Source organism: Aptenodytes forsteri, unplaced genomic scaffold, assembly GCF_000699145.1.
Source record: "Aptenodytes forsteri isolate BGI_AS27 unplaced genomic scaffold, ASM69914v1 Scaffold87, whole genome shotgun sequence".
Taxonomy (NCBI): domain Eukaryota; kingdom Metazoa; phylum Chordata; class Aves; order Sphenisciformes; family Spheniscidae; genus Aptenodytes; species Aptenodytes forsteri.
The window spans coordinates 848,419-875,549 of NW_008796041.1; the positions used below are offsets into that span (position 1 = coordinate 848,419).

At 40.3% G+C, this 27,131-nt stretch overlaps 1 protein-coding gene across 1 annotated transcript in view; it reads left to right on the top strand.

The window, feature by feature from the left end:
• Positions 1–27,131, top strand: part of CELF2 (CUGBP, Elav-like family member 2) — a 384,808-nt gene that overhangs the window by 346,452 nt on the left and 11,225 nt on the right. Inside the window, exons 11-12 of the mRNA XM_009285480.2 lie at positions 18,631–18,750; positions 24,495–24,674. Coding sequence (XP_009283755.1) covers positions 18,631–18,750; positions 24,495–24,674 — 300 coding nt within the window. The remainder of the gene's footprint in view (positions 1–18,630; positions 18,751–24,494; positions 24,675–27,131) is intronic.

Consider the following 27,131-nt stretch of genomic DNA (forward strand, 5'->3'; position numbering starts at 1 on the left):
AGTGCTTCTGTGCTACTCATGTCTAAACGTCACCCATTTATAGAAGCAGAGATGTTGCATTTCATGCATGCTCTGTAAAATCTCTGCAGTTTAGCTGTTAAATGCCTGAGTAGCCTGTCCTCCCAAAGCATGCTCAGCGTTTCTTGAGCCATGCTGACAAGACTTCTCAGGGCAACTCAACGTAGTGCACTGCGGTGCAGAGGGGCTGGAAATGAACTTTCCTTATCATTGCTGCTCTGCAGCAAAGTGGCACCAGAACCTCAGGCAGCAGCATGTTTCTGTCGTGCTCTTTGTCCTGCTGTGTTAGCACAGGACTCAGATTCATCCTTAAGGTCCACATTTTCCTCTCTCCCTCTCCAACACAATCTTCTTATCCAGCCTGGCTGACTTGCTGTTCCCTCTTTTAACCTGATCTCGAGGCTCCTTGAGTACCTGGAAGGTGGTTTCATCTGATGTCCAAGTCTGCGGAGGCACATGGTTAGAAAGGTGCTTCAGCTGGGCTGGGCAGATATTTCTTTGGGATAACTAGAGCTTAGTATTTCTGAGGGTGGTATTGTAGAGCAGATACCAAGGTTTTTCCAAAGAGATTAATGATTTTGGCTAATACATTGAAGATGTGTTATTTTCAAAAAATTCTGTACATTTAGCCTTTGAAATAGTGCATTCAGAATGACAGTTGCTTTTGAAAGCCTTATAGATAGTAGCTGTACACAACTGCTTCTAATATTAGACAGCTTGGTGTGTCGAAGAGAAAGTCTATATCTGGTAGGTCTATTGACCAATTTATGTTGCACAACCAAGGCTAAAATCAAGCCTTGTTAAAATGTCCTTCGGTTTAACCTTTCTTATCTGGTTCCCCATTCTCCACCCTATTAAATATTTTGTAAACCTGAATAATATCTTCAATGATTCTTCTCTGCTCTATGGAAAATGAATTTATTTTGATAAAGCTTTTCACAGTAGCTCAAAGTATTTCCATTAAAACTTGAAATATGTTGGCAGAAAACATTTAAATCTGCCTTTCAATGTGTGGATATTTGGAGGCCTTGAGAGTATTTTTTTTGGTCTAGTTTTCTTTTAATAGAACACTTCCGTTTGTTGTGTTTCATAAGTGTAAAATATTTTGTCTGATTTCAAAGCCTGCACTAAGCCCAGGAAGAAATGTTTGTGTCTCTCCAGATAATGCGTTAAATTAATATTTCTCGGTTCAGAAAACTGCCCAAATTTAGGAGAGTGCAAAAGTACATGTTTAAATTTAATCCTTTTGATGCTGTGAAAGCCAAAACACTGCATGGAACAGGGGTGGGCATGAGCATGTACTTCTAATATGCCTTAAACCACGGCAGCCACATAAATCATATCCAGGTTTCTACCCATATATAACTGTATCTCTCCTGAAGATCTCTTCTGAATCAATCTTTGACAAAAAGCTCTTGTTCTCTCCTTTGTAGACATGTGTCATAAGAGCCCCAGAAGGTGGCTACTTCAGTTAAAATTCATCTTGCAGCTTTATTTTACGTAGATAAGATTTAGCAACCTTCGGTGCATCAAACTGTTCTGGAGGGATGGTGGTCAGGCCAACTTTGATGCATGGGCAACACAGAAAAACAGGCCAGGAAGTTGAGGAACCAACAGGGCGTTTGATATTTGAGCGTGTCAAGTTTTGCTGCTGGCTTCTACTTGCAATACACTCAAAAAGAAAAGAAAAATATTCAGCATCTAATAATGACTGTTCAATCTGTATGAAACTCCTTCTTCAAGGTTCATACAATCACATATTTCCAAACAAATTGAACTCCAGTGATCTTTCTCTCATGCATTCTTACTAAATAGCTTTGACCGCAAGAGAGTCTAAGGACACTCATTCTTCTCCATGCGCTAAATACTTTCTCTTAAGCTTGAAACAGTATTCATTCAGAAAGAACAGAGACAATGCAATCCCCCAAACTATTAATTTTTTTGTAATTGTGAATTTATAATTTCAATTTTGCATACCCATGGAAGTCTCTCCCTACAGCATTGTTAGAAATTATTTTTTAAAAGCCTTTGCTTAAAAAAACATGAAAGATTAAGCTTTCATTTTAGTAAAAATCCCCTCAGGCAATAAATAGGTTCTTTTGTCTCTTGGCCCTGGAAAAAAAATTAAAATGGTTTAAATTGCCCATGGTTAAAGTAACTGTTTCTTGCAATTATCAGATGGTAGTGAATAAAAATGAAAATGAAATCATGAAAGAATAAAAACCAGGTAAATGCATATTATGTCTTTCATGAGTTTCTCACGGGTCTTTTGAAGACTCATTTAATCATCTTTCTTGTCTTTTATTTTGATATGATAATTGTTTCCTTTGTTTACTTTAATCACCTCTATTTAGTTAATTAATTCTTCACTTTCTCTTCATTTCACTTGCTTAGAATACTTTCCTGTTTTAAAGGCAGGTACCTGTAGTATTTCATAACGTAAGGATTTGGGCTGGGGTAGCTTTTACTTGACTGCAGGTTGTCTGAGCCAGTTTGTCTCAACTCCCTTTTGGTTGGGCCCTGGAAGTTTGCATTTCCCATTAACTGGGAAGGGATTTTGGAGGCACTACCTCAGGTGTAGGTATCGACACTGTAAATTTCTCAATTTAGGCAGGATGAATCTCAGCTGAGTGTCAGGAACCTTGTTCTCTCCTCCAGAGACTGTCCTTGACATGTCCTGCAAATGGATCGACTAGCAAAGAGCTCGCAGGGAGGCTGCAGAGATTTATGTTTAATTCAGTGGGTGGTGGGAAGGCCTGGAGGTGGATGTGAAGGAGGGACATACAAGCTCAGGATGAGAGTATCTGCCTCTAACACTGTCTGACATTTAATTTGCCTCAGTTGACCCGCTACCCTAATTTTCCCAAGGATAATAATGTTTATTCTGACTGTCCTGAGTGGTACAAGGTTGATACGGCACTGTAAAAAATTTCCTGACACCAGGAGCTGTGAAGCTCCTGATCTTTTTGCAGACTGATGTTAAGCAACAGCAGGAAAATGTTTTGTACTCACAGGAAGAATATGGAAGCTGGGTTTCAGACACCAGCTTACTTTGTCATCTTGCCCTTCTCCATCACTGCACAGGTTTTTATTGTTTAATGCCATAATGTTAGTCACAGAATCACATAGGTTGGTAGACACTTCCCAAGGTCTCTGCTCCAGACTCCTGCTCCCAGCAGGACCACTCAGAGCAGGCTGGTGAAGGCCGTGTCCAATCAAGGTTTGAATATCTCCAAGGATGGAGATTCCACAGGCTCTGTGAGCTCATTTCAATTTTGTTTCTTAAAATTCATGCATAAATGTTTTTTCAGTAGCCAGTAGGAAAGCCCTTCTATGTGCAAATGAAGAGACGAAACATCTAATTATGCATCCAAATTTATCTGCATAAACATACACAATATAACTTCTGAGCTGTGGGGGGATAGAATTGCTAAACCAGAAGCTAATTCAGTTTCAGACTTAGGAGCCTTGCTTTTCTGTGACATTTTCATGATTATTTGATTCTCTAAACTATTATTTATTCACACAGCTGAACTAGCTATTCATGCTTCAGTTTATCTGCTGTGTAAACCTAGGAAGAAATCTTTCTGCAAGAAAATACTGTCAGTGTAGAAAGTAAGACCTTTTTCTTTAAGGACCTCTTAAAATCCAGCCCAGCTTTTGCCATATTATATCAGAATTCAGCCATTAACTCTTATGTTGAAAAAAAAGCCCTCCTAAGCACAAAAGTCTAAAAATACTCATTTTCAGACAGATGCTGACATTAAAGAATAACAACCCCAAAAAAGGAAGTCTGTGAAGTATAGAATGAACTGAAAAAGAGAAAAAAAACTGCTTACAGTGCCTGTCCTGTAAGAATTAATTCATCCATTCCCCCTGCTAAAAGCAGAGAATTATAACTTATAGTTAACGTCCATGGTTCGTTATTTTCTCTACCCCCTAATATAGCACGAAGATTGTCTTTGTTAGTTGAAGGTATTCATGTTGTGAACACAATTGTTGAAATGTTAGAGATTTTGTAGAATATACAGGATGCTTCAGCTAAGAAGCAGTGAAGAATGTTCAAATAATCTTTCTTAGAAGATTCTCTTTTTGTTCACTTCAGTACAATACGTTTTTCTCCAATCAGCAGTGCAAGTCTGCCACCGTGACATTTTGTTAGAGGCCAGCACACCCACTGAGATAGCTGTGATTTGCTTCCAGGATGATCCAAAAATAACCCTACCAGTAGGTGTGTAGGAAGGTCTGACAGTTTGCTAAAGAGTGAATTGAGGTAGATGTTTCATGTCGGAAAAGATCGGCTTAGAATGCAGAATGGCACTCTTCATACTGTAGTACAAATTGATTATTTTTGTACCATTTCATGTGGAATTAATGCAGGTTTCATTGTTATAAGATCATTTAAAATAAGGTACCATTATTATAAAATCATTTAAAATAAGCTTTATTAGTTTTGAAGTACATAGGAAACTTTCCTAGCATAATGTTCATTATTTTTAGGATAAAGATACAGTTGATAAATGTAACGCATATCTTAAAAGGTTTATACATACAGTGTACGTACAGTACACATACCTCAGCTGGATGGATTCTTAAACAATCCAAGTGTATGATTTTCAAATTTATATTTAAATCTAGTCTTATTATTAGCACCATTATCTTAGTGCTCTGAGCACGGAGCAGTCCAATGCCTTAACCCTGATCTCCGCACCAATTTTTTAAAAGTATGTGTTTGCAAGGAAGCCTTGGAAGAAAATCTTGCCTTTGCATGCCCACCACCCAGTGCGTGTCACTTGACTGCCTAGTTCAAGGAGATTTGTGATGGGAGAAGTATATTTCTGAACTGTTGTGTGTCAGCTGGGCTTACCCACATAGTGTTAAGTTTCTGAGTCTGTGGTTAGGCTCCTAAATAAGTGAATTGATTTTGGCTGCTCGTAGTGCCCAGAGATTATGCTACTTCTTGGAGAGATACATTGCTTGCTAAGCCCATCTGATAATTAGGTCACCCTTAAGCAGGCATCCAAACGCACATGTTGGAGACAAAAATAGGAAACTGGGCATGCATTTTTGACCTATATTTGTATTTTTAATAATGTGTCAAAATGTCTTAAATGCCTAAAGAGGAAAAGAGTAGGAATTGTGGCTGAAAACCTCCCAGAGTCCCAGTGCAGTAAAAGGAGAGGTGAAGGGTGATGAATTCCCGCGGAGCCTCCCTGGAACAGCGGTGTCTCTCCCTGGTCTCCTCATTTGGAAAACCGAGCCAGCGATAACCTGAAGGATGCCCATGGCAGCAGACAGGCCATCAATTAACCAGAATGACCTGTTTGCAGGTTTGTCCCTTAAAATGTAACAGGTCTTTGTATATTCTCCTAGCAAACTGGTTTCTGAACAGGTGTATCAATTCAGCCTAAAGGATCTTAGGGAAGTTCGGTTGCTAAACGACTGGGCTTAGGGTGGGCAGAACCTGTCAGTGAAGAAGTGTGAGGCTGCCTGACAACTGCAGAAAGTGACGTTTTGCAAAAGCTCCTTGCCTCTTTTTTAGAATAAGCGTTACCGTTTTATGAATTTTTGGCACAGAAAAATCTCTGACTGTTTCCTCAGAATTGCATAAATACCAAAGTTGTATGCTGAAGGACAGAAATGCGTGCATATTTTTCTGTGAAGCATTGTGCTAGTTAAATCTTTGGGGGTTTTTTAGGATTTTTTTTTTTTTAGGAAACAGCGTACAGTACTAAACCATGGATTAGTAGGATCTAATGCAACAGGAGACATGTTTGTTTTTTAAACATTAGTACATTATAGTTTTCCTAAAGTATGAAATCCATTGCCTTAGGACATTTCAGGATTTACTTTGCTTGCAGTATACAAATAAAGCTTTGTAATACATTTTATTTTGTAAGTGTCTCTACCCCACTCTTAATCTCTATTTCAAGCCACAAGAATCACAGTTTGTAAAAAAGGCTATTTTTCTTTCTGTTGGAAGTGCTATTTCAAGTTCATTCAGGGTTGTTTTCCACTAAAGAAACATGATACTATCAGCTTGGCTACACAGGTAGATATGTGAGCATATATGCTATATATCTTACCAGAAGTTCCAAGCCCAGAAAATGCTGGAGTTCATAATATTCAGGAAATAATGTAAATCTTAGCAAAACTCCTGCACTTGAAGGAGCTTTCAACTATTTAAGGTTTACTACTGCCAGCACTGCTCCTTCAACCCTACTGAATTGTGCACGTGTCCATGGATACTCATGGTCTGTTTCCTAAGGCAGGATAAATTGTGGAACATAATGGGAATTACAGTTTATTAATGTCTTTAACATAATTGTTTCAGCATTGTCTGAAAAGAGCTAGTTGTTTGAATATGGGGCTGCTGATTTATTTTATGCATTGGCCAAACAAAAATATCTCCAACAACTGCATGAGTTTAAAACCAAATAAAGTAAACCCTTGACTGCCTTTGCTGTTCACAGAACAAAAATGTGCAATATGAATGAAAAGAGCAAGTGCCACATTGAACTACATATGACTTTACAAATGGTCTGCAAAGGACCTGGCTGAGTAATTCTACATGACACAAGATAATCCACGAGTTCTGCAGCTTACAGAGGTGAATGACTATATCTTGTGGTGTGCTATTACAATGAGGTTGTGCTTGTACACCCCACTAAAAATCCCTTCTTCCATGGAAATTATTATTCATGCACTTTCTGGACTAATAACTCCTTTACCTACAGACTCAAATTTTCAATATATAGTTTATCTCTATTCTAAAATACTCTGGATAGGACTCCTAAGTATCTGAAGTAAACAAATCTTTTAGGCCCATCTTGCAGCAATGGAAAGACAAACACCTCCTAAGGACTATTTACCTGATCTTAAGACGGATGTATTAGAGACGTGAAAATGAAGATGAATCAGGCCATCCTCTCCCATGTACTAGAATTTGAATTGCCATATATGCATGTGATTGATTAGTACTCTTACAACAAAAACATTGCTTACCTTGAACTATAGGCTTGGACTCTAACGACACTTTTTTTATGGAGAGATGCTGCTGCTTGTTGTTTGTTATTACTTAGTGGTGAAAGTATGTCAAAGATGTTGCAGGCACATGGGGGGCAGCGTGAAGAAACCTGTACTCCAGGCAGGAGATCCTGGCCTCAAGTAGAGCCTTATTGATTCTAGATCAGAAATTCTTTGGAAAGTGATTTAGAAGTGGTTGTATGCTGAAGTGGCTCCACATGGAGGTCAATTCAGCATCGGGGCACAAGTCCCTGAGCAATAGCTCGCTCCAAATAGTGTGAGATAGCACTAATAAACACGAGAGCACAGCTGGAAGTTCCCTGTAGAAATGCTAATGCTCTGGTTTTGATGTGAACTCAGTGGTGCTTTGATGAACACAGGCCACAGCCCTTGGCCCCACTGAGTAAAACAGTCATAAATGCTCAGTAATTATTCTTTGTTTTCTTCATATTGTGGGGTTTCAATTTGGTTTGATTTCAGTTTGAGTTACAGTTGGAAATATCTAATGGGCAGCTATGAAGTTTAACCCAAGCCAGTCCACTGCGCCCTATTATTCTCTTCCCCAGCCTCTCTTTAAAGTACGTCCCACCCAAAACCAAAAGCAATTTATCATTGTGGTCTGCTGGGAAGAATGCATGATATGTTGCAGGCACAGTGCTGAAAAAGGATATATGACTTGTAGTTTACACTAGAGGTGGATGGTCTTCACTGAGCAATACATTTAAACAAAACAGAAGCATCAGTATGGAATTGGCCCAGAATATTAACTTGCTTTTTACTCTCTCTCTCCATCTTCATAATCTCACAGGAAAGTGTACCCTTAAACACAATAACCTAGATTCACAAAGATATGCCCAATCAATAACCCCTTGTTTCCTAAAATACCTTCTGCTGGATAGATAAGTTTGGAGGAAACTTACGGAATGTAAGACTAGAAAACTACAAAAATAGCCAGCTGATAGGTTTGTCTGCCATACCTGTAGTACCTTTGTATGCTCTGTTTTCTCCTCCTTCTTTGCACTGCTGTGGAAGATCCTCGGTGTAGACACTGTAGTTTGAAGACAATCAGAAATGTCAAGTTAGGCTTTAACATAAATTACATAAGTGATTAAGATAAGTGACCCTGATTTTCACTTGTCCCAAGCTCACAGAGCTTCCTTAGCTCTCAAAGACCCATGCACTACTGAAGAGTATGGATTTATGAGCCTAAAGTTAGTCTCCAGTTCTTGAAGATCTTGCCTTCTACTGAATTTGCAAAGAATTTGAATGAATTTGTTCACCTCCCTGTTTTCTTTTTTTCTTGTATAAGTGAATGTACTCAAAGGACTTTGTAAAATATAAAGCTGTTTTCAGAAAGCCAGCTTCAGCCAAAAGGATCGCCATGGGGAAAGACTCCTCTCCTCCTCTCCCTCTGCCGCTCTGTCTTGCTTAGTCTCATTTGCACGTGCATTCACCCAGCCACACAGAAGCGACCAGATGTTGAGTGTATGCTGCTTTCCCTTCCTCCTTTCCTCACCGGTGCTTCTCTTTTCCTGTACCCTGAGAAAATATGGAAAATCTTTCATAGGAGTTGTTCACCTGTGAGTAATGAAGAAGAAGAGGGACACTGACTTATTTGAGAAAGGCTGTGATATTAGTATATGTCTTTCTATATTGTCATTCTTGTTTTCCCCTGACTCTTTCTTGCTCTCTTGCTTTTCTGGTGCTCTTTCCCTGGAGTGCGTCTGTCACTTTTACTTTATTCTATCCAAGCACAGGCAGAGCACTTAAACTTACTAGAATCATCCTTTTTGACATGTCAGACAGCATTTCCAAGATACCAGAAAATGAGCAAGTTTTTACTTCTCTCTCCCTCCAAATGGTCATGTGTTTGCCAGAGGACCTTACGGAGAATTAACCTCCCCAGACTAGGAAAATCCACCTCTCCTTTGCCAAAAATTGCCCCAAGAAACAGAACCGGTGCATGCTGGTGCTATGTTAGTGACTGGGAGACCACTGGTTTGTGCAAGGGTGAATACTCAGATTGGCTGGAGATCACCGTAAAGGGCAGACAATTTAATGCCAATCACACATGCTAGTTAGATCAGAATACTGATGAGCCCTTCTGAAAGGCCAACTGCATCTTCTTTCAGCAAAAATATTAAAATGCCCCCCTTTCCCCCACCTCCCCTCCAGATTCTCCACAAGTATAAATTAAAACTTGGAGGTGTGGTTATTATCACAGAATAATTAGACCCCATGGGATTAGAGACACTCAACGTTTGTTAATGCCCCTGGGTTGTGATTATCTAATAATGATGATGCCTCTGTCATCGCTTAATTATTCTTCCCCTTTAAAATGTTCCTTATGCAGTCAGAGCCCACGGAGTGTGCTCATTTCAGACAGAAACGCAACTGCAAATTCCTGAGAGCAATGTCACATGGGTGGTGTGATTGATTTACCCACTTCTCCCCACACCCATGTTTATAATCCTCATTTCATAAGCTTCATCATTACTATACTTGAATCACTCCTCTTTTCCATAGGAGACATTTAATTCGCAAGTTTAGGAGAAGGTTTTTGGCGTCCATCTCTTTAAAACAACCAGTTGTTAGCGCTACAGAAAGAAAACACGTCTTAATCAATTGATCTTAAACGTGTAAGATCAGATCTGGCCAGAATCCTGCATAACACCAGATCAGTGGTCCAGATTCCCCGCTACATAAGAACCTCCTACAGTTGGGTGCCTTTCTTCTCTGTTTAAGAGAGTACCACAACCAAAATAAGATGTTGTAAATCAGACCAAAGTTGGAAGCTTTGCATAGACTTTGTCCAACACAACTAAACTTTGTCCAGTATCTTTAGTCTTTCACTCAGGCCAGCAGGTGTTCATCTTGCTTAGATACAGTTTGCAAGATATTGTTCCAAACTTCGTTGGTTTTTGCAACGAAAGATTAGAAAGAAAGCAGAGAATGCAGCCTTAATCTGATTATCCTTAAATCCAGTGTTGTCTCTTAGCTTTATTATCCCTCTTGTACTAACAAAGGGACAATGGAATATTCTGTTTACCCAAGAGATTTTGGGTAGTAGACAAAGATTTTAAATTCAGCTTGCTAAAACTAGAGATTTCTACTTTGGGTTTAATATTTCTTTTCCTTTTGTTCCCAACTCATAATTTTTTTTCTATGTCACTGACTGGGGAGATGTTAGAAGTATTGAAATAATTTTGATTTTCTTTTCTTACTGCATTTACTCTCTTTGCATAATTTCTTTATATCCTTTCTTTCCGTTCTGCTACGATTTTATTTTCTGTTGCACATCGCTAAATCTAAAGGAAACTAAAAGGAATCTAAAATCTCAAGGAAGCATCCAAGGTCAGGACCTCCTTTTGTTAGATGTAGATCTAGCCCTGGAAATTTTACACACAAAGTAGTTGTGGCAGACTAGAATCAGAAGCACAGCCAAGAGTTCAGTGGCATATTCGGTGTCAACCTCTATTCCTGTAAACAGACCCAATAACAGAAGCCAGATCTCCTGTTCAGTTTTCTGCCAACACATCTTCATTCTTCAGCTTTCTTTTATTCTGCCTCAGTGTTACCTGACTTTTTTTACTTTTCTGCTGCACTGTTCTACTTTTCATAGGTTCATAGAAAAATCGAGGTTGGAAGGTCCCTCAGGAGGTCCATAGTCCAACCCCCTGCTCAAAGCAGGGTCAGGTGTGAGGTGAGATCAGGTTGCTCAGGGCTTGATCCAGTCAAGTCTTGAAAACCTCCAAGGACATGGACTGGGCAATCTGAGTAATCTGTTCCAGTGCTTGACAATCCTCACGGTACAAATGTTTTTGCTTATATCTGGACTGAACCTCCTTGTTTCAATTTACCTCTCGTCCTCCCACCACGCACTACTGCTCTATCTAGCTGATGACCTCCTCATAAGTACTGGGAGCCTGCTTTATGTCCACCTGAAGCCATATCTTCTCCAGCCTGAACCAGCCCAGCTTGTTACAGGATGAGTGCTCCAACCCCTGACCATCTTGCTGGCTTCCACTGAACTCCCTCCAGCTGATCAATGTTTTTCTTGCAATGAGGAGCCCAAATCTGGATGTAGTATTTAGATGTGATCTAATGAGTAAAGAGGAAAAATCACTTGGGTCTCCTGGCTCTTCTCCTGTTCCAACAGCCCAGGATTCTGTTGGCTTGCTTTGCTGCCAGGGCATGCTGCTGGCTTATGGTCACCTCCCACCAGGACCCCCCCAGGTCCTTTTCTGCAGAGCTGCTCCCCAGGCCTGCCATCCCCAGCCTGTGTTACTGAAAGTGTTTATTCCTTCCCAGGTGCAGGACTTCGCATCTGTCCTTGTTAAATTTCATAAGGTTCTTGTTGGCCAACTCTGCCCATCTGCGTCCCTCTGAGTGGCAGCCATTTAGTCAGGAGCAGATTAAGTCAGATCTATTTTATCTAGTCCTTGGAGTCAGTGAGCTCAGGAAGGCAGCAGAAAATCAGAAATACACCCAAATTCAGTACAAGAAAGAGGATTCTGGACTCAGACAATCGCCAATACAGATTTGACAGGAGCATCTCCCAAAAGAGAACATGTTTTCTCTGCAACTTCTCATGCTTAAAGTCATAGAGATACTGAACCTTAAATTTGTGGGTAATACTGATCCCTGGTGCACTACTGTATCGTCTTAACCGGAGCAAAATAAGTACTTTGAACACTGAGTTATTTAAACTCTCCACTAAGTAAAACAAGAAGAACAAAGTTGTGGTTCACAGCCGAGCAGTGTCATTTGCTTTTAAACATATGCACATCCTCTACAATTGACTAAGCAGGGTGTGACCAGAACACAGATAAGCAGGTAGCTGATATCAAAGTAAACGTTGAGCTTCCTGTTGTGCTTAGGTAGTGACAGGCAATTGTGGAGTGTAACCGAGAGCTGCCTAAAAGCAAAGCTGTCAGCAGGGCTGACGCAGTTACCGTTGTGAATCTCTACGTGGAAAGCCGCAACGTAGTTAAGCCAGTCTTCGACCTGCCCTGAAGTCCTGCAGCACCAGGAAGCTGGTTCTGCTCCAGAAACGTTAGCTGCTCTCTTCACATGGATGGGGTGGGTGAAGGTCTACAGCAAACCTCCATGCAGGCAAAGAGCTAAAGCTGCCCTTGCTTTTCTTTGCCCGTTCTCTCCTTTAGTCCTGCCCTAAAACCAAAGTGATATTTCCAAAAAGAAACTTAACTTAAAATCTTCGAAATGCCTCTTTGATATTCTTAATACCTTAGTCCCAGGCCTGCAGTGTGACTGTGTACCATTTCCAGACAGCATGCCAGTGTTGGAAGAGGAGGAAGGGAACAAGACAAGGCCAAGAGGAATGGAGAGAGTGCACAGCCTTTGTATCACCAGCCATAAAATAGTGCCAAGTTAGCATGTAGAGTATGGAGTTTCCAAGAGACCCCTTTTTTCTGTGGTATATGACTTTGCTGAGAAGTCATTGGAGTTCTTTATTACTTAGACATTTACCAAAAAAATTAAGGAAAGAATGGGGTCGACTACACACTGCAGACAGTCTCACTGCTAAATCATAGTGGTACCTGTGTGATTTGAATAGGTCCTTTTCTTCAGAGCAACAGTGAGAGGGAGTGTTTATCTAGTACTCTGTTTCATCACCGAGTGCTCAGGCAGCCTCCCTGGACCCTCCAGTTGACCTCCTCTGTTGGGGAAGAAGATTCATTTTCTAAATTGGCCCTGAGACATGAGAGGGGTAGGATTTGCCCAAGGCTGTACTACAGATGAACACAGGTCTGTGGTTTTCTTTCTTCAGTATACCTAGAAGCCCTCTCAAGGGCACTCCTTGGTCTTAGGCGTAGGAAGTAAATGGGCATGACAAGAATATGCCTGTGCCTCCAAGATATGGCTTTCTAAGAGACAAGCCAGCAACTGGGAAGAAGAAGAATTAGCCCTGTCTTGCAGCAAAAAACATAGCGAGTGCTTTATCCAGGGCAGCACAAGAAGTTTGAGGCAGAAGTGGGAGAGGCATCAATAGCATCTAGTAGATTAGCTCATCCTGCATGCTTTCGTGCAAGGCCACCCTACTTTGTATGCTGTAGCACTGTGTAAGTCCATGCTGCCTAGCTCCTTTCTCTGACAGGGTGTGCTTTGCAGAAAAATGCACATCCTCTGCAGATTAGCTCAGAATTGCCCAGCATCAGGCAATTCTCTGAGCCCAAGATTTGATTGAGGTGATTACATTCAAACTCCTGAGTTTGCTGGTTTGGCATTGGTTCTGCGTGCAGGATGAAAGCAGATCCCTTGCTTTCAGATCACCGGCTTGTAACACAACATGTGGCCGACAGGAAGGGCAGGATCCATCCCACAACACATCTCCTCTCTGAATGATCTATGTCTACTCTGAGTTCACCATCTCAATCAGTGGAAACAGGGGCACTTCCAGAGGGCAATTCAGCCCTTCCTGAGATAGAAATGTAAAGGCAGGGTGTTTGAGTTGGAGGTCTCTTAACTCTTAACCTCAGAGACACTCCAGTAGTTTTGACTAGACTAGCTTAAACTAACGATGAGGCTGCCAAAGGTGGGGAAATTAATCCCATCCATGGTGTGCACAGCAAAGCCAAAGAAATATTTACACATCATTGCCTTTCCTAGATGCTATTATCCTGAATCTAGTTTTCCAGCTGATGTAAATCCAGATGATGTAAATCATCATGACTCTATGGACATAATCTAGCCAAACGAATGGCCAAAAGTTTCTATGCTAATACCCGTTGTTTTTCTAGGCTGGCATAGTTTTTGGGAATTGTGTTGAAACGTTATTTAAATTAAAAGGGAAATGGCTCATTGCTAGTTTAGATTTCTATTAAAAAATCTCTGATTTAAAAGGTGCTATAACCTTTTACAGGCAGAAATAAATGTGTTGAGGAGAATAGTTGAAAATGCCAGCTCCTTCCAGCCTTAAAAATCTCTATGAATGCAACATTTCTAGTTAAACACAAATATCTATGCTGTGTATAGCATCCACTCCAAATGAAAATGTGTTCTCTGTATCAGAGAGAGCTCTGTTAAAGAAGATATTTACCAAAGGCCAAGTCTCTTTATTCATAATGAAGCTGATTGATAGCAAAATTTTCATCAATTAAATGGAGGAAGCACAGTAAGATCAAATGGCTGGGGTTGGGAGTGATTTGGGGGTGTGTTGGGGGAAGGCTGCAGCCATACACTTCTCCAGTTCACAGCTTCTTGATAATATTATTTGTATTATTTGAAGATTTCTGGATGTTTATTAAAGCGGAGTTGAGTTTGGAAGAAAAGAGGAAGGCTATGAGACTGACACAAAAATGTGGGAATAGAGGGGTCAATGAAGAAGAAACAGTAAGGTCTCTAATAGTAAAATAAACATTTTTAACCTCACCTTTTATAGTTGAAGATGCTAAAGAGTTCTGTAAAGTCCCTGTATGTGGCCTGGATGGAGAAGGCAACAGGTGACCAGCATGCAACATATCTGCAGGAAACAGGGCAGATTTTTCTACAGGTTACAGGACAACTCTTTACTCTTACAAGTCTAAACTGACCTCTTTATCCAATGCTGTGATATTGTTTTCACTTATTAATAGATTTTTAAGGTCAGTGGGAATATGATGAACATCTTGACTGAACTCTTGCAACAACAGCCAAAGGATTCAATCCTGTAACTCCTGCCAATAGTCTCTGATTGAGCAACAGCCTCTTTGAGAAAGTTGTCAGTTTATTCCAGTGACTAATGTTAGAGAGGAAAAAGTTCCTCTGAGTAGACAAAATCTTATCTGTCATGTTCTGATGTTTATCCAGGGCTTAACATTGTAAGGGAATGATCAGTGCAGCTGGTAAAAAGCAGCTCTGTTCTTTGTCAACTGTTGTGTATTCAGCCAGCATTCATCAGGCTGGAGCTCCAGTCCGCTGAATCTCTCCCCCTAGCTTCAGTATTAGCTAACTCACTTAATGCTACCCCAGAAACACATTGAGTCCCTGACATATATAGATTTTAAGAAGGCAAGGATAAAATTCCCAGTATAAAGATGTTGTGGTTTAACCCCAGCCGGTAGCCCCATAACTAGCTACTATGAAGAAAATTAACTCTATCCCAGCCAAAACCAGCTCAAAAGAGAAAAATAATACACCAGATGTTGTGGATAGAGGGTGTGTCATACAGAGTGACACCAGAAGACTAAGTTGTTTGCACATTTTTTGGTGCCTTTTGGTTTTCCTGACTGTTGCACCAAATGCTGGTGCACCAGTAGTACAAAGAGGGCAATTCCTAGTGGCACTACAGCTCCGTACATCAAGCTGCCTACGTACCTGGAGACAGATGCCTACTGTTTATTAAGCAGCACGATGAAGTGATTCAATTCAGAGAAGCAATGTTCTGGTGTGGAGGATGGAGGGAGTTGTGAAATGTTTTCTTTTAGTTTATTTGGTGGCAGGGGAACCTGGTAAAAACCAATTTATAAATTTGGTAGGCATCCAGTCTGTTTTTGTCATCTGGACAACTAAAAGCCATAAATATAGAATAATGCTATTCCGACAGTGAATTATACTTCCTTTGTCATTATTCTGAGCAGTTGTGGAGCCCAAGAGCTTTGCTGACACAGGAAAGTTATACAGGTTCGCCCAAAGTAGTACAGTCATCTCCTGTTACCACAAGGCATGTGATTTTTCTTTTTTCCCTTTGGTTCAATATATTTTACAATTTTTTAGTTGAAAGAAACTAGAAAAGGGCAAAGGACAGGAGAAGCATAGTCCTTATCTCTAAATGGATTTCAACGTATTCTGGGAGCACATGAGGTAAAAACTTTCAGCTGGCCTAAGCCTCCACACGTGTCTTGTAGGACCTTTTAACTTTTGTTTCATCTCCCTTTAAGTTTTTTGGGGACAAGGAATACCATTGCTTCATCTGTTGGTTTTATCCAGCATTTTGTGAGAAATTTTCACCTCTCTCAATATCTTGGACCTTTTATGGTCCCTTTATGATAGTTTTTAGCTCATCACTGTCTTCATCTTCATTTCATACATGCAGGCCTCAGTCAAAGAGAAGGAGATGACTGGTGTGGAATCTGTCAGGAAACTTCACCCAGCGAGGTGCTGGATCTGTCCTTTACAAGTGCCCTAACAAAAGGAGCTCCCTTTGTTCCTGTTCACCCCATGTTCAATAAGATAATGGAAACCACACAATTTGTTCAGTTTCTTTCTCCTCAGAGAAATAGTAAGCCAAAGAGGAAAAAGCATTGTCCCAGTGGATCTATGAGACAGATCACTGCTAAGCAGAAGAAATAGCTGTAACAACAAAACGCTGATTTCTGAGGTGCTTCAGTGCTCCAACTAGTATTTTACATTGATTATATGCCAAGTCATTATTTAGGCAAACTAGATAATCTGCATTGCAACTTCAAATGGAAGAATCACTGAGGCACCTGCTCTGTGTTTGTCTGATGGAATAGAGAAACTTGATACGAATAAAAGAAGAAAAGAGATGTTGGTCCCAGATACTGGCCATCCCTGAGGCACGTGTTTGAGCAGTGAGACTGTGATAAGAGCCACCACAACACACTCTGTGGGCTGTGCAAGAGGGAAGGATTTAGTCAGGTTTTTCTGCCTTCTCCAACAGATGTGTTGACAATCCATAAGCATATGGCTCTCGTTTGCAGGAGTTATTTGCCCCCAGGAGCTTTAATGTAATTTTCAGGCAGTTTCCTAGCCCCTATTTCTCTCATTTCTTAAATATATGTGTTTCCTCAAAAGGATAATAATCCTCTGAAACAGAAATGGATGGAATTCAGCCGAGTCAAAACCAATCAGATCCTTCAGATTTGAGGTTTATATACTTCATTTAAATGATCTGCTAATGAACATGAGCAGAAACACGGAGCAGTGTTGGTCACAGGGAATTCACTGACATTCATTCACTTTGATTTTTTTTCTCTCTTCTCTGTTGGTGCCCACATTATCTGACAAAAGTGGTTTTTTACCTATTTTTTTTAATTCCTTTTTTTTTTTAATCAAAGACATTATTGGCTTTTTATTGCTTTCTGGAGAGAGATTGAATGAATAATCAAAGCTGCTTCTATCTGCAGCATATAAAATTATTCAAGTTAACATTGCAGATGCTAGGGAAGTGGGGACAAGGAATGTCTCATGGAGTCTGGAAATCTCTCCTTACCCACACCAGGAGAGTCTTTTGTACTTTGAGGCACCATGAGTGTGAAGGCTTGTTTTTGGTGAGTCTTAAGGTTGTAAAGATGGGTTATTTGTAGCTTAGAGCTTTGAAGTTTACCCACAGAGTGAAAAAGTTGCCTCCTACTTTCCTTACTGGATCTGGCCAACTGTAGAGACTTCACTTTCTTGAGGGTTCACTTGGTAATCTCAAAAGAGCATCAAGATAAAAGTGATCTTAACCATTTCACAGCTAGGTAATGAATAGGAGCAAAAAAGCATGGTGTAGACGTGATGTGCCTCTGGTAAATCATCAACAAAACTCTGACTTTAAATGTTCACTTTTCAGAAGATAATACAACTTTTTAAAGGAAAAGAAAGTCTTTATGATTGATGCACTAAAGTAGGGCTCAGGAGACAAGCTAAAAACCTAATTGCTTCTGCAGCTTTTATGAGTGTGATTCATCTGATATAACTTTACCTACCTGTAAGTTAAGTGTTTAATCTACGCTGGTTATTCAAGGCCCTTCTATGAGAGAGACACATATTTCTAATTCGTCTAACCTATCCTAAATGATAGCTCTTTCTAACGTGCTTTATTACTTTCCTATGGCAAGAGAGTGAGTCTCGTTCTCTTCCTAAGCATGTAGTTTAGATGGATCCATCTCATCCACCTTCATCATTCCCTTGGCATTGTAGCAGCAAGGACCTTTTCTCCACCTGAGCCTCAGCTTCCCCTCTGGCAGAGCTTTTGGGGATGCATACAGTATCATTTATGGGGTGCATATACATGACAAGTTATGTACAAAGGCCAGGCTAAAAGCCTGCAATAAAATGGATAGTAGTTACATTTTGTATTTGGCTGGTCATTCCTCTTTTGGTAAACTTCAAGGCTTTAAATGATGTTCATACAGTGTCCTAGGGCAGAGCCATAATGGCATAGTGTCTCACTTAGAATAATTAAAATTTCTCTTAGAACGCTTGGGGCCCAGAACAGAAGGCTGTTGTATGACAAAATTACAATGAGTAATTCTATTTTTTTTCAATGGTAGAGTTTAAAATGTGGGAAAATCTCAATAGCCTGGTTAGCTGATCAGCCTGGGATGCTAGGTTGATTGACAAACTTTTGAGAAAGTGGATGGATCCCATATTTACTGTTTCTGCATTGTGTTTGCAAGTAATAACACAATGCTAAATTTTGTGATCTAGTCTTTGCAGTTCAAGGCTTATCAACACTTTCTATGAACAAACATACTAGTAATATCTTGAACAAGGTTGGTCTATTAGTCCCATTTTCTTTTTTTCTTTTTCTTGCAAGTAGCCCTGTTGTGGAGCTCAGCATTATTGTAAGCTGTTTTGTGATCAACTAAAATAAGCAAAATATGTCCTTAATTTCGCCTTGCTTTTTTTTCCTTTCAGTGGCTGCATCAACTGCTAATTCCACAGCTGGTGCGGCCATGAATTCTTTGACTTCTCTGGGTACTCTCCAAGGATTGGCTGGAGCCACTGTTGGACTGAATAATATTAATGCACTAGCAGGTACCGTAAACAGTGAGTATTTATTGCTGTGGTGGACAGCCTTCCCCGGTAATCATGCCACAAAAACTATCAATTGTAAAGCGATGATATGATTATTTTTAATCTATATACAAAATAAGGGGGTCAAGTTCATCTAGTTCCATTCATGGTACATATGCAGTTCTGGAGTCTTTTAGTTTCACGTAGTTTGCTCTGCAAAGTGAAGTCCCTTGGGTCCCTGCACAAAGACTCCTGTTCTTGCAGGGCGTATGGGAGGTAAAAGAAATGTCACCAGGGATTTGGGTTATCTAGGTTATAGGAGAGGCTCCTTTTTCATTTAGGGAGTCTGACAACAGGTATATCACCCCAATGTACAAAACCTCACTCAGAAATGTAGTGATAAGAAAGATGTTTGCCACGGAGGCAGTCCTTTTAAAATGTCTGTAGGAATTATCAAATTGACTTGAGAGCAACATACTTTAAAAATGAAGGCAAGTCTTTGGCTTTTAATTGGCAAGTATGAGAGAATGATGCAGTCAGTTACCTGTAATACCAGAGCATGCACATCTATCCTATGACATCTTAAACAAACCCTGGCATCTCCAACTAAGTAGATGCCGGTAGTTGTTAGAACATTCTTCCTTGTTCTTAGCCTTGGTCAAGATTTTCCTGAAGAAGAAGGACTTTTTTTTTTATTGTTTCTGCTATGATGACTTCACCTTTGCCTGCAATGGAAGAGATTTGTCCAGCTGCATTTTCCCCCCTTCTTTTTTTTTTTAGCTGCTGTTGCTCCTTGCATTTCCTTTTGCAATGCAAGGAATCTATTTGGTCATTGCCAGTCCGTGACCCATCATAATGTACCCCCAGGAATGGATGTCCTCCTCAGTATCTCTTGCTCACTCTGATGCTCTGCATGATGTCCTTTTTGTCACTGTTACTTGGCTGCTCACCCAATCTTTTTGTTCTGTGATCTCTGGTTGTCATTGTTGGGAGTTGGGAAGGAAGGGGGCTAATGGATGTCCATGTAGCAATGTTGAGTGGTTGCATGGGGTCTTGTATAAAACAGGTCTTGCTTCTGGCAAGGACAAGCGTATTTCACACAAACAACCTCATAGTAAATATGACTCAAGAACAACTTAAGAAAAGTAAGTATTAGGTCCCAAAATGGCAGAAGTTAGTTTCCTTTCTTATTATTACATTAGTATTAAAGCAAGCCACTAAAAATGGCATGCATGAAAAGCTAACGATCTCCTCTTGTGAGCTCTCTTAGCAAGAGACCTACCCTGTCATAAGTAAGAAATCATTAAATGTGCTTTCCTGATAAACAGTCATTGTGCTTTACTTGGTTTATAAGAGTCACAATATCAAGAGCAGAGTATGGCTTCCCACTCCTTCCCTCCCACAAGTACTAAGAACCCAGACACACTGGAGCACTCCAAGATAATGTCCCCTTCATCAAGACCGAGCAAGAATGAATCACCTATGAGCTCTTGACTTTGCATGGGAACCCTTCTGTTGCACTCCTTTTAACTCTTCTTGCTAGGCTACAAGCAAAGAGGTTATGTTTTCTCAGCAAGTATTTTGAGGTGATGTGTGTGCAAACTTATCTGCATGTGTCATTTGAAGTGTTAATGACGTGTTCACAACCTAGTACCAAATTTCAGCTTGTTTTAAGCCACCATTACTTCCATGGACTTGTACCAACAGCGGCTTCAGTCCCAAGTCTTCTTCATGGATGTTTTTATGGACACAGAGAGTGTACGTGCCTAGAATATCTCTATGTGTATAGCACTCACTTACAAAATATATGTGGCTATGTCTGTCTATGTATATACATATAAGAGAGGGAGATCTAAAGAGGGGAAACTGCTTCCCCACAACACAACACACTGTTGTGGCACTGTTTCTCTCAAAAGGGTGACACTGATTATCAATTTCAGGTACTTGTGATGCAATGATAGCAAAGCATTGTTCAAATTGCAACAACCTCCCTTGTCTATTTTAATGATGAGACAGTGCTTTTCCTAGTGACCGTGTCTGATCCAGTCGTTCACACTCAAACCTGCCTAGGAGTTTGCCTTCGGGAAACCTCACGATCAATGAGTCTGATGTTTCACACTATGCCATGGTCATAAGCACTCCAGTAAAAACATTCAAACATCATCTGGTCATGGAGGTTCCTGAAGTAATTATGCAGAGAAGATGGAATTGAGTGACATGCTTCTAATTGGGGAATTAACAAGAGTGATCCGAAGCACAAGTCAAGCAGAGCTTAACCCAAAAATGAATCAGAAGGTGGCACTGGGCTTGGGCATTGATTTACACAGAGGTGTTGGAGAAGAGGTACTCTTCTGTTGAAGCCATGTCCTGCTCTGTATGTGAGAATCACAAGGAGAATATCTTCCAGACTGAGCTCACTAAAAGACTTTTATCAGTTTTCTGGATCCTGTCTGGGTCCATGAAAAAGCAGCTGGGCTGTGGAGACCGATAGTGCTGTCATTGTAGAGAGAAGCATTGTAGAAAGTTGTCTGGAGGCCTTAAAAATTAAAGAAAGTGGAGTATGGTAAGTTTAACTGTCTCCAAGGGTTTGGCAACAGTTGTATGTACATTTGGGGATTCACCCAGTCTTCCCTCAGTTGTGCTTGAAGCATCTAAAACCTTAAATGACAAAACATTAAACTGTCTCCTTTGGGCATGTAAATTTAAATAATGTAACTAACAAAAAGAATTATGAATAATGAGGAAAAATTAATAAAGAGAGAGGAAGAGATTCTTTGCAATTAAGAAAGAACACCGTGGATTCAGGATACTGGACAGCTATGACACAATATTTGTGTGTGAACCCAGGGCAGTCTCTTAGCCTTTCTGCCCCCATATTTACATCTGTAAAATGGAGATAAAACTATTTGTGACAGATTTGAAGGTGCTTGGAAAGCACTTTAAGAGACCGTTGGACTTGCCAAGCATTGTCACTTCTGTATTATGTAGAGTAACCCAAAAAAGTAGAAGGCCGTAGATGAGAGACTCCAAAAGGTTATTTCACAGAAGTGAGGAAGGAACCAGAGTTCAATATCAGACTGAGGTGCATTGGTAGAGATAATAAAGAGATGGCGGAGATGTGTAACTGCAGCTGGACCTTGTAGATTTCATAAAAATGTAAAAATGGAGAATAGAAAAAATGTCAAGAGCTTTCTGCAGATCTGTTTTGCTCAGGAGGGAGGTGTATTTAGACACGTGCGCTGCAGTAGCAGTAGCAGTGCCCTTCCCAGAAACAGTGCGGTGAGCCGGGGCTGTCTGGCTGTTTGCTAATCTGAAATCATTGGGTGGGAAGGGGCTATTGATTCTAGGTGAAAGAAGGGGGAGGATGCTGCCCACTGCGACACAAAGAATGTTTATCTAATAGGCTGATGAGTCACAAAAGATAACACGTTATCCTAATGCTTCCTCTATTATCAAGCTATTTCAACACTATAATAAAAGGAGAGATATAAGCTGCTTTGTCAGGAGCCTTTACTTTAACCAGTGCTGTGTGTACACCCATGCAAGCAATGACACAAACCTAAGTACGAAAACATCAGAGCAGGTTAAGGTCAGGCTCAGGATATTATTGTTGTTGTTGTTGTTGTTGTTGTTGTTGTTGTTGTTATTGTTATTATTGTTATTATTGTTATTATTATTTTGAATCTTCATTTTCCAAATGTCCTGTCTTTTAGATATAAGATGCTTCACAAGCTATCTTGGTTTGCAAGCTTTTGTTTTATAACTGGAACCATTATACAACAAATATCTGGCACTCTTGTGCTCTGACAGAGGTTTTTGTTCAAAGTAGTGGCAGCCAGTACCTCCTATCAGGATGCAGCGGTGCTCTGAAGTGAGGTGGAGGGGAAAGAGAAATCTTCAAAGTGCGAGACATTTTATTAAGGAAAGGCTAAGAATATCACATCTCTGTCAAGTGTTTAGTCACACAAATTATAGTAATATCAAAAGGTATAATTTATGCAGTACAGTTCTCTTAATTGGCACAGACTCTGGTGGAGCCAGAAAGGTGCCACTTGAGCAATTGTCCTGATTATCAGAGACTCATAGGAATACACTTTTCGAATCTACATAAGAGATGGAAGAAAACTAGTAGGTCAGCATCTTTATCCTCCTCTGTCAATGCAGGATAATTCCCTGCAGTATTCATTCTATCTCTGAATTACTCATGTGATAAGGTTTATGCCACTTTCTTGAAGATTGTTTCCCAGTCTAATAGATTTCATTGTTAATTCACTATAAAGTGTCCTCTGCTTTATTTCCTCACATTTCTCCAATTTACATATAATCGCTTATTATTGCTCTGAAATGAAGCCCTCTCCTTCTCTTTAGTGTTCCTAGCTTTTTGGATCTTAATATGGCTCCACCAGTCACCTCTTCACCCATCATTTTGCCAACCGAAACACTACACAGTCAGTGTCTAAGAAATGGTTGCTGGTGGTTCCGGATGCCCCATTTTTCCGGTGACTGATCTACTGTACCTTGAGGGGCCTGATTAAGCCCTTTTAAATTGCTTGTGAGCTGTTTACCTAAAAACTGGGGAGCACGGGATAGCTAGTTGTGCAGAAAACTTGGCTTAACTCTCAGTCCTGATGAGCGCTGTCAGCTCCGGTTGACACAAGTCGAAGGTGTGGGCAATGAGCAGGGCTCTGAACTCTGCCACCCCTTCAACTGCCAAAGAGACTGTAGCTCTAACAGGGAAAATTCACTTTTTCTGGAATTTCTGAAAAAAGTAAGTGGTAACACTGTTAACTTTAACGTGGCTCATTTAGGAGCCATCATGATGGATAGAAGCAACGGAGAGAGGCTGTAGCCCAGGAGTTTGTCCACCATTGAGTCAGAGTAGTAAAACTTCTTTTGCAGACAGCACTGTTTGCACGGATGAGGGATGCCATTTTCCGCACAGCTAGCAATCCAGTCTGAAATTTCCTCTTTGGCAGTCATCCCAGTTAAATTAATCTGATATTTATCAGGATGTAGAATCACTTTAAAGAAAAAAAAAAAAATGCGACTGTGCTTCCAGTGAGAAGAAAGACATTGCTAGAACCAAATGCTTTTGTTTCTTCGTGAAAGATGCCTGGTCTGGATGAAGCACTTTTAGTCACTCCAGATGTGCTGCCGTTCATCTCTTCTGGAGTAACTGAAGGAGGAGGGTGGAAGCGCAGAGCATTGCAGTCCATCTTCCTACCGCAAACCTAAGGGACGAAGCGCATAATTGTGCAGAGGGCTGTTTCAAAATGCTGTTAATCAGGGTTCTCTGCTAACTCTGTATAAGCAAAACACTCCTGATGTGATGTGTTTATGTCCTGTTGATAAAGACCCTGGTCAGAAAGAGTTGGTTTCCTCACAGATTGCTTTTTCCCGGTGGCCAGCTTGCACGGATGCAGGTCAAATGGGTCCCACTCTACCAGCTTCAGATACCCTCAGCAGAAGCATGGGTGTCAAGGAGGGTGGGCAGAGAGTTTTTCAGGAGCACCGAGCTGTAGTACTTGCCAGTAGCAGGCTGCATGCAAGTCCGTTTGACTGTGCAACCCTTGTGCTAAAGTGATCCTGACGCCAAAGTCGTGTTTCTTTGTTTTCAGTCCCATTTGGTGAAGTGCTGACCTGCATGCACTGCCGTCATTGTCAGTGTCATATAATACCAACGACTTTCGGAAAGCACTAATGAACAAGTGCAATTTCTTTTCTCTATTGTTGGGTTTTTTGTAAAGTTGCTCAAATGCTCTCAGGTATGGCGGCCCTGAACGGAGGACTCGGCGCAACAGGCTTGACGAACGGTACGGCCGGCACGATGGACGCGCTCACCCAGGCCTACTCAGGAATCCAGCAGTACGCTGCCGCCGCGCTGCCGACGTTGTACAGTCAGAGCTTGTTGCAGCAGCAAAGCGCTGCGGGCAGCCAGAAGGAAGGTAAGCGCCCGCTGCCGGCGGAGCAAGCCCCACGCTGAGCAGACTACGTACGGCCAAATGAAAGTGGTGTCGTGGGTTTGTTTCTTTCACAGAGGCTTAACGAAGGACCTCGAGTAGCCTAATCTTTGATCGTTTCTCAGTTTTCTGTTTAGTATTCTTTTTTTTGACCTCTAATGTAATTCATTTTTTAACCATCTGTCCTTTAAGTTATACTTTACTGACCATCCTTTCTTATATAAAAGCTTTTACCAACTGCCACGTGAAAAGGCACCAGTAACAAAAATCATCCCTTTATGGGTGCCATTCTCTCTTCTGGTTTCCATTTTCTGTGATAATGGAGTTAATCTGATTAGGTTTAAGGTTTTGAGTTAATGACAAGATCCGTTTTCGCTTTGAGTGGTTCTTTGCTTAATTGTGGGTCTTGCGGGGAAGCAACTAAGTGAATGATTGCCCCCTCTCCCCGCGCCAACAGCAAATAAACCTCAGGAAGTTACTGCTAAGAATAAATGAATACTGATTACAAGATGTTTAGGAAAATGAGGTTACCCTTTTCCCCTCTTACGTTCCCCTGCACACTTCCCAGGCATTTTGGGGGGTTGTTTCTGTTTTCATTGCTTTCTCTCATCCTAATTTCCAGCTAATTCTAGAAGGACAGGAAAATATTGCATGCCTTCTAAGATTGTATCTATGTTGTCACTACTGTTCTTGCCAGGGCTAAGATTTGGAAATAAATCTAGTATAATATCCTCAAAAGAAATTTTCTTATCCTCTTTTAAAATAGTGTCTTGTACTGTTATGGGAAGTGTTTCCTAGGAAGACAAATTTGGCATTCCCCCAGCTGGCTATTGTATAGGGACACTGGAGTTAAAATGTATATTTTCTCTGAATTCTTTACTTCATTTACTGCTAACAGCTTGGATTGTTTGAAATGAAAGGATTTTTTTTTTAATTAACTTTTTTCCCCTCATTTTTTCGTGTTCTCTGCAGTTGTCTTTCTTCTCACTCACTTTGGTCAGTGACAACAGACTGTTTGGCACCAGAAAGAAATTGTTTATTTGGTGTCATTGTAAGATACATATTGGAGGACAGTTTGATTTTTTTTCTAACTATTTTAATTTTTTTCTGTTTATGAACGTTCATATCAAGTGTAGGCTTACTTTTTATTATTATGAATTGGCAGTGTCCCTTTTAAAATACAGTCTTTTTTGTTATATGTCTTGTTCCTGTTAGTAAGGGGTTAAGTTAAAGTGAGTAAATTCCATCATTGAATACTGACAACTATGTTTTGTCTCTTAACATGATTTTTAATAGAATGGTGAAGAGTCTGAAGTGATTGAGGATAAACAAGTACCAGAGAAAAATGCTATATAAATATTAAATGCTGAAGCACAGTGAACTACCTCACATATGCTCTAAACTATTGTTTAATAAGTTTTCTCTTACTATTTTAAAAAATGTTATTTTCTGAATAGGATAGTTTACTTGCGGTGAGAAGAAATAAGTTCCAGGTAGCCAATTTTTTTCCACTTTTTTTTTTTTACCCCCCAAAAATGTTTTTCTTTTTAAAAACTTTTTTTTTCTAATCCATTTATCCCCTCCTTTTGGGCAAACACTGCAACCTTTTCCTTCAGGCTGAGAGAGAGCAGCCAGCCTGGTTCTTCTGTATGGGAGAGGTGAGGAATTTGTGACTCTGTTGCAGAAAGGTACTCTATAAATCTGATCCGCGCTTTCCTCTTCCTCTCCAGAAAACCAAGGACATCACATCTGAGGCACGCTTAGGTTCCATTAAGCAAGGGAATACTTAAATAGGTTACTCTAGATGTGTTTTTACCAGAAACATTTGTTCCCTTTGTGTACCCCTTATGCTACTGGTGTCAGCATGGGAAAGCCACACGTCTGGCTCCATCATACCTCATGTTCTTCCAGGCATCCATTGCTCATTTTCAGTATGTTATTGTAAAGGAGAAATTGAGCTAGGGAAAAAAATAACCTACTAGTGCTAGGATGAGTGTTTGAACCAACAGCACTAATAATGTGTATCTTAAATTTTGGCTGTAAGAAAAATATTCAAAGTTTGCACCTTTCTTTGCAAACTCAACTTTGTCTAAAGCCACTTTAATTTCAACCCAACTACTTTACTGAACTTTTTTAAAAGACTGACTTCACAAAGTTTTTTCCAGGAAACAGAGCCTTCTATGGGCAATTTGTATTTTAAAAAAAGCTGTCATTTTGAAATGAGTCAGTACAAATTTAATTCTGAGTATCTTTCTCTCTCTGACTTCCCTGATTTCCAAGTCACAAGGTTTGCTTTGTCTTATCCTTTTTATTCCCATCTCCACCAGTTTCCTGCCCTTTGAGTTTACATCTGTGATACTCAAATCTGAGCTCAGCTCATTGCATTTCCGTAAGTTCCCACAACTAGAATTAAACCGACAAAGCCATGCAGGTGTTTGAGGC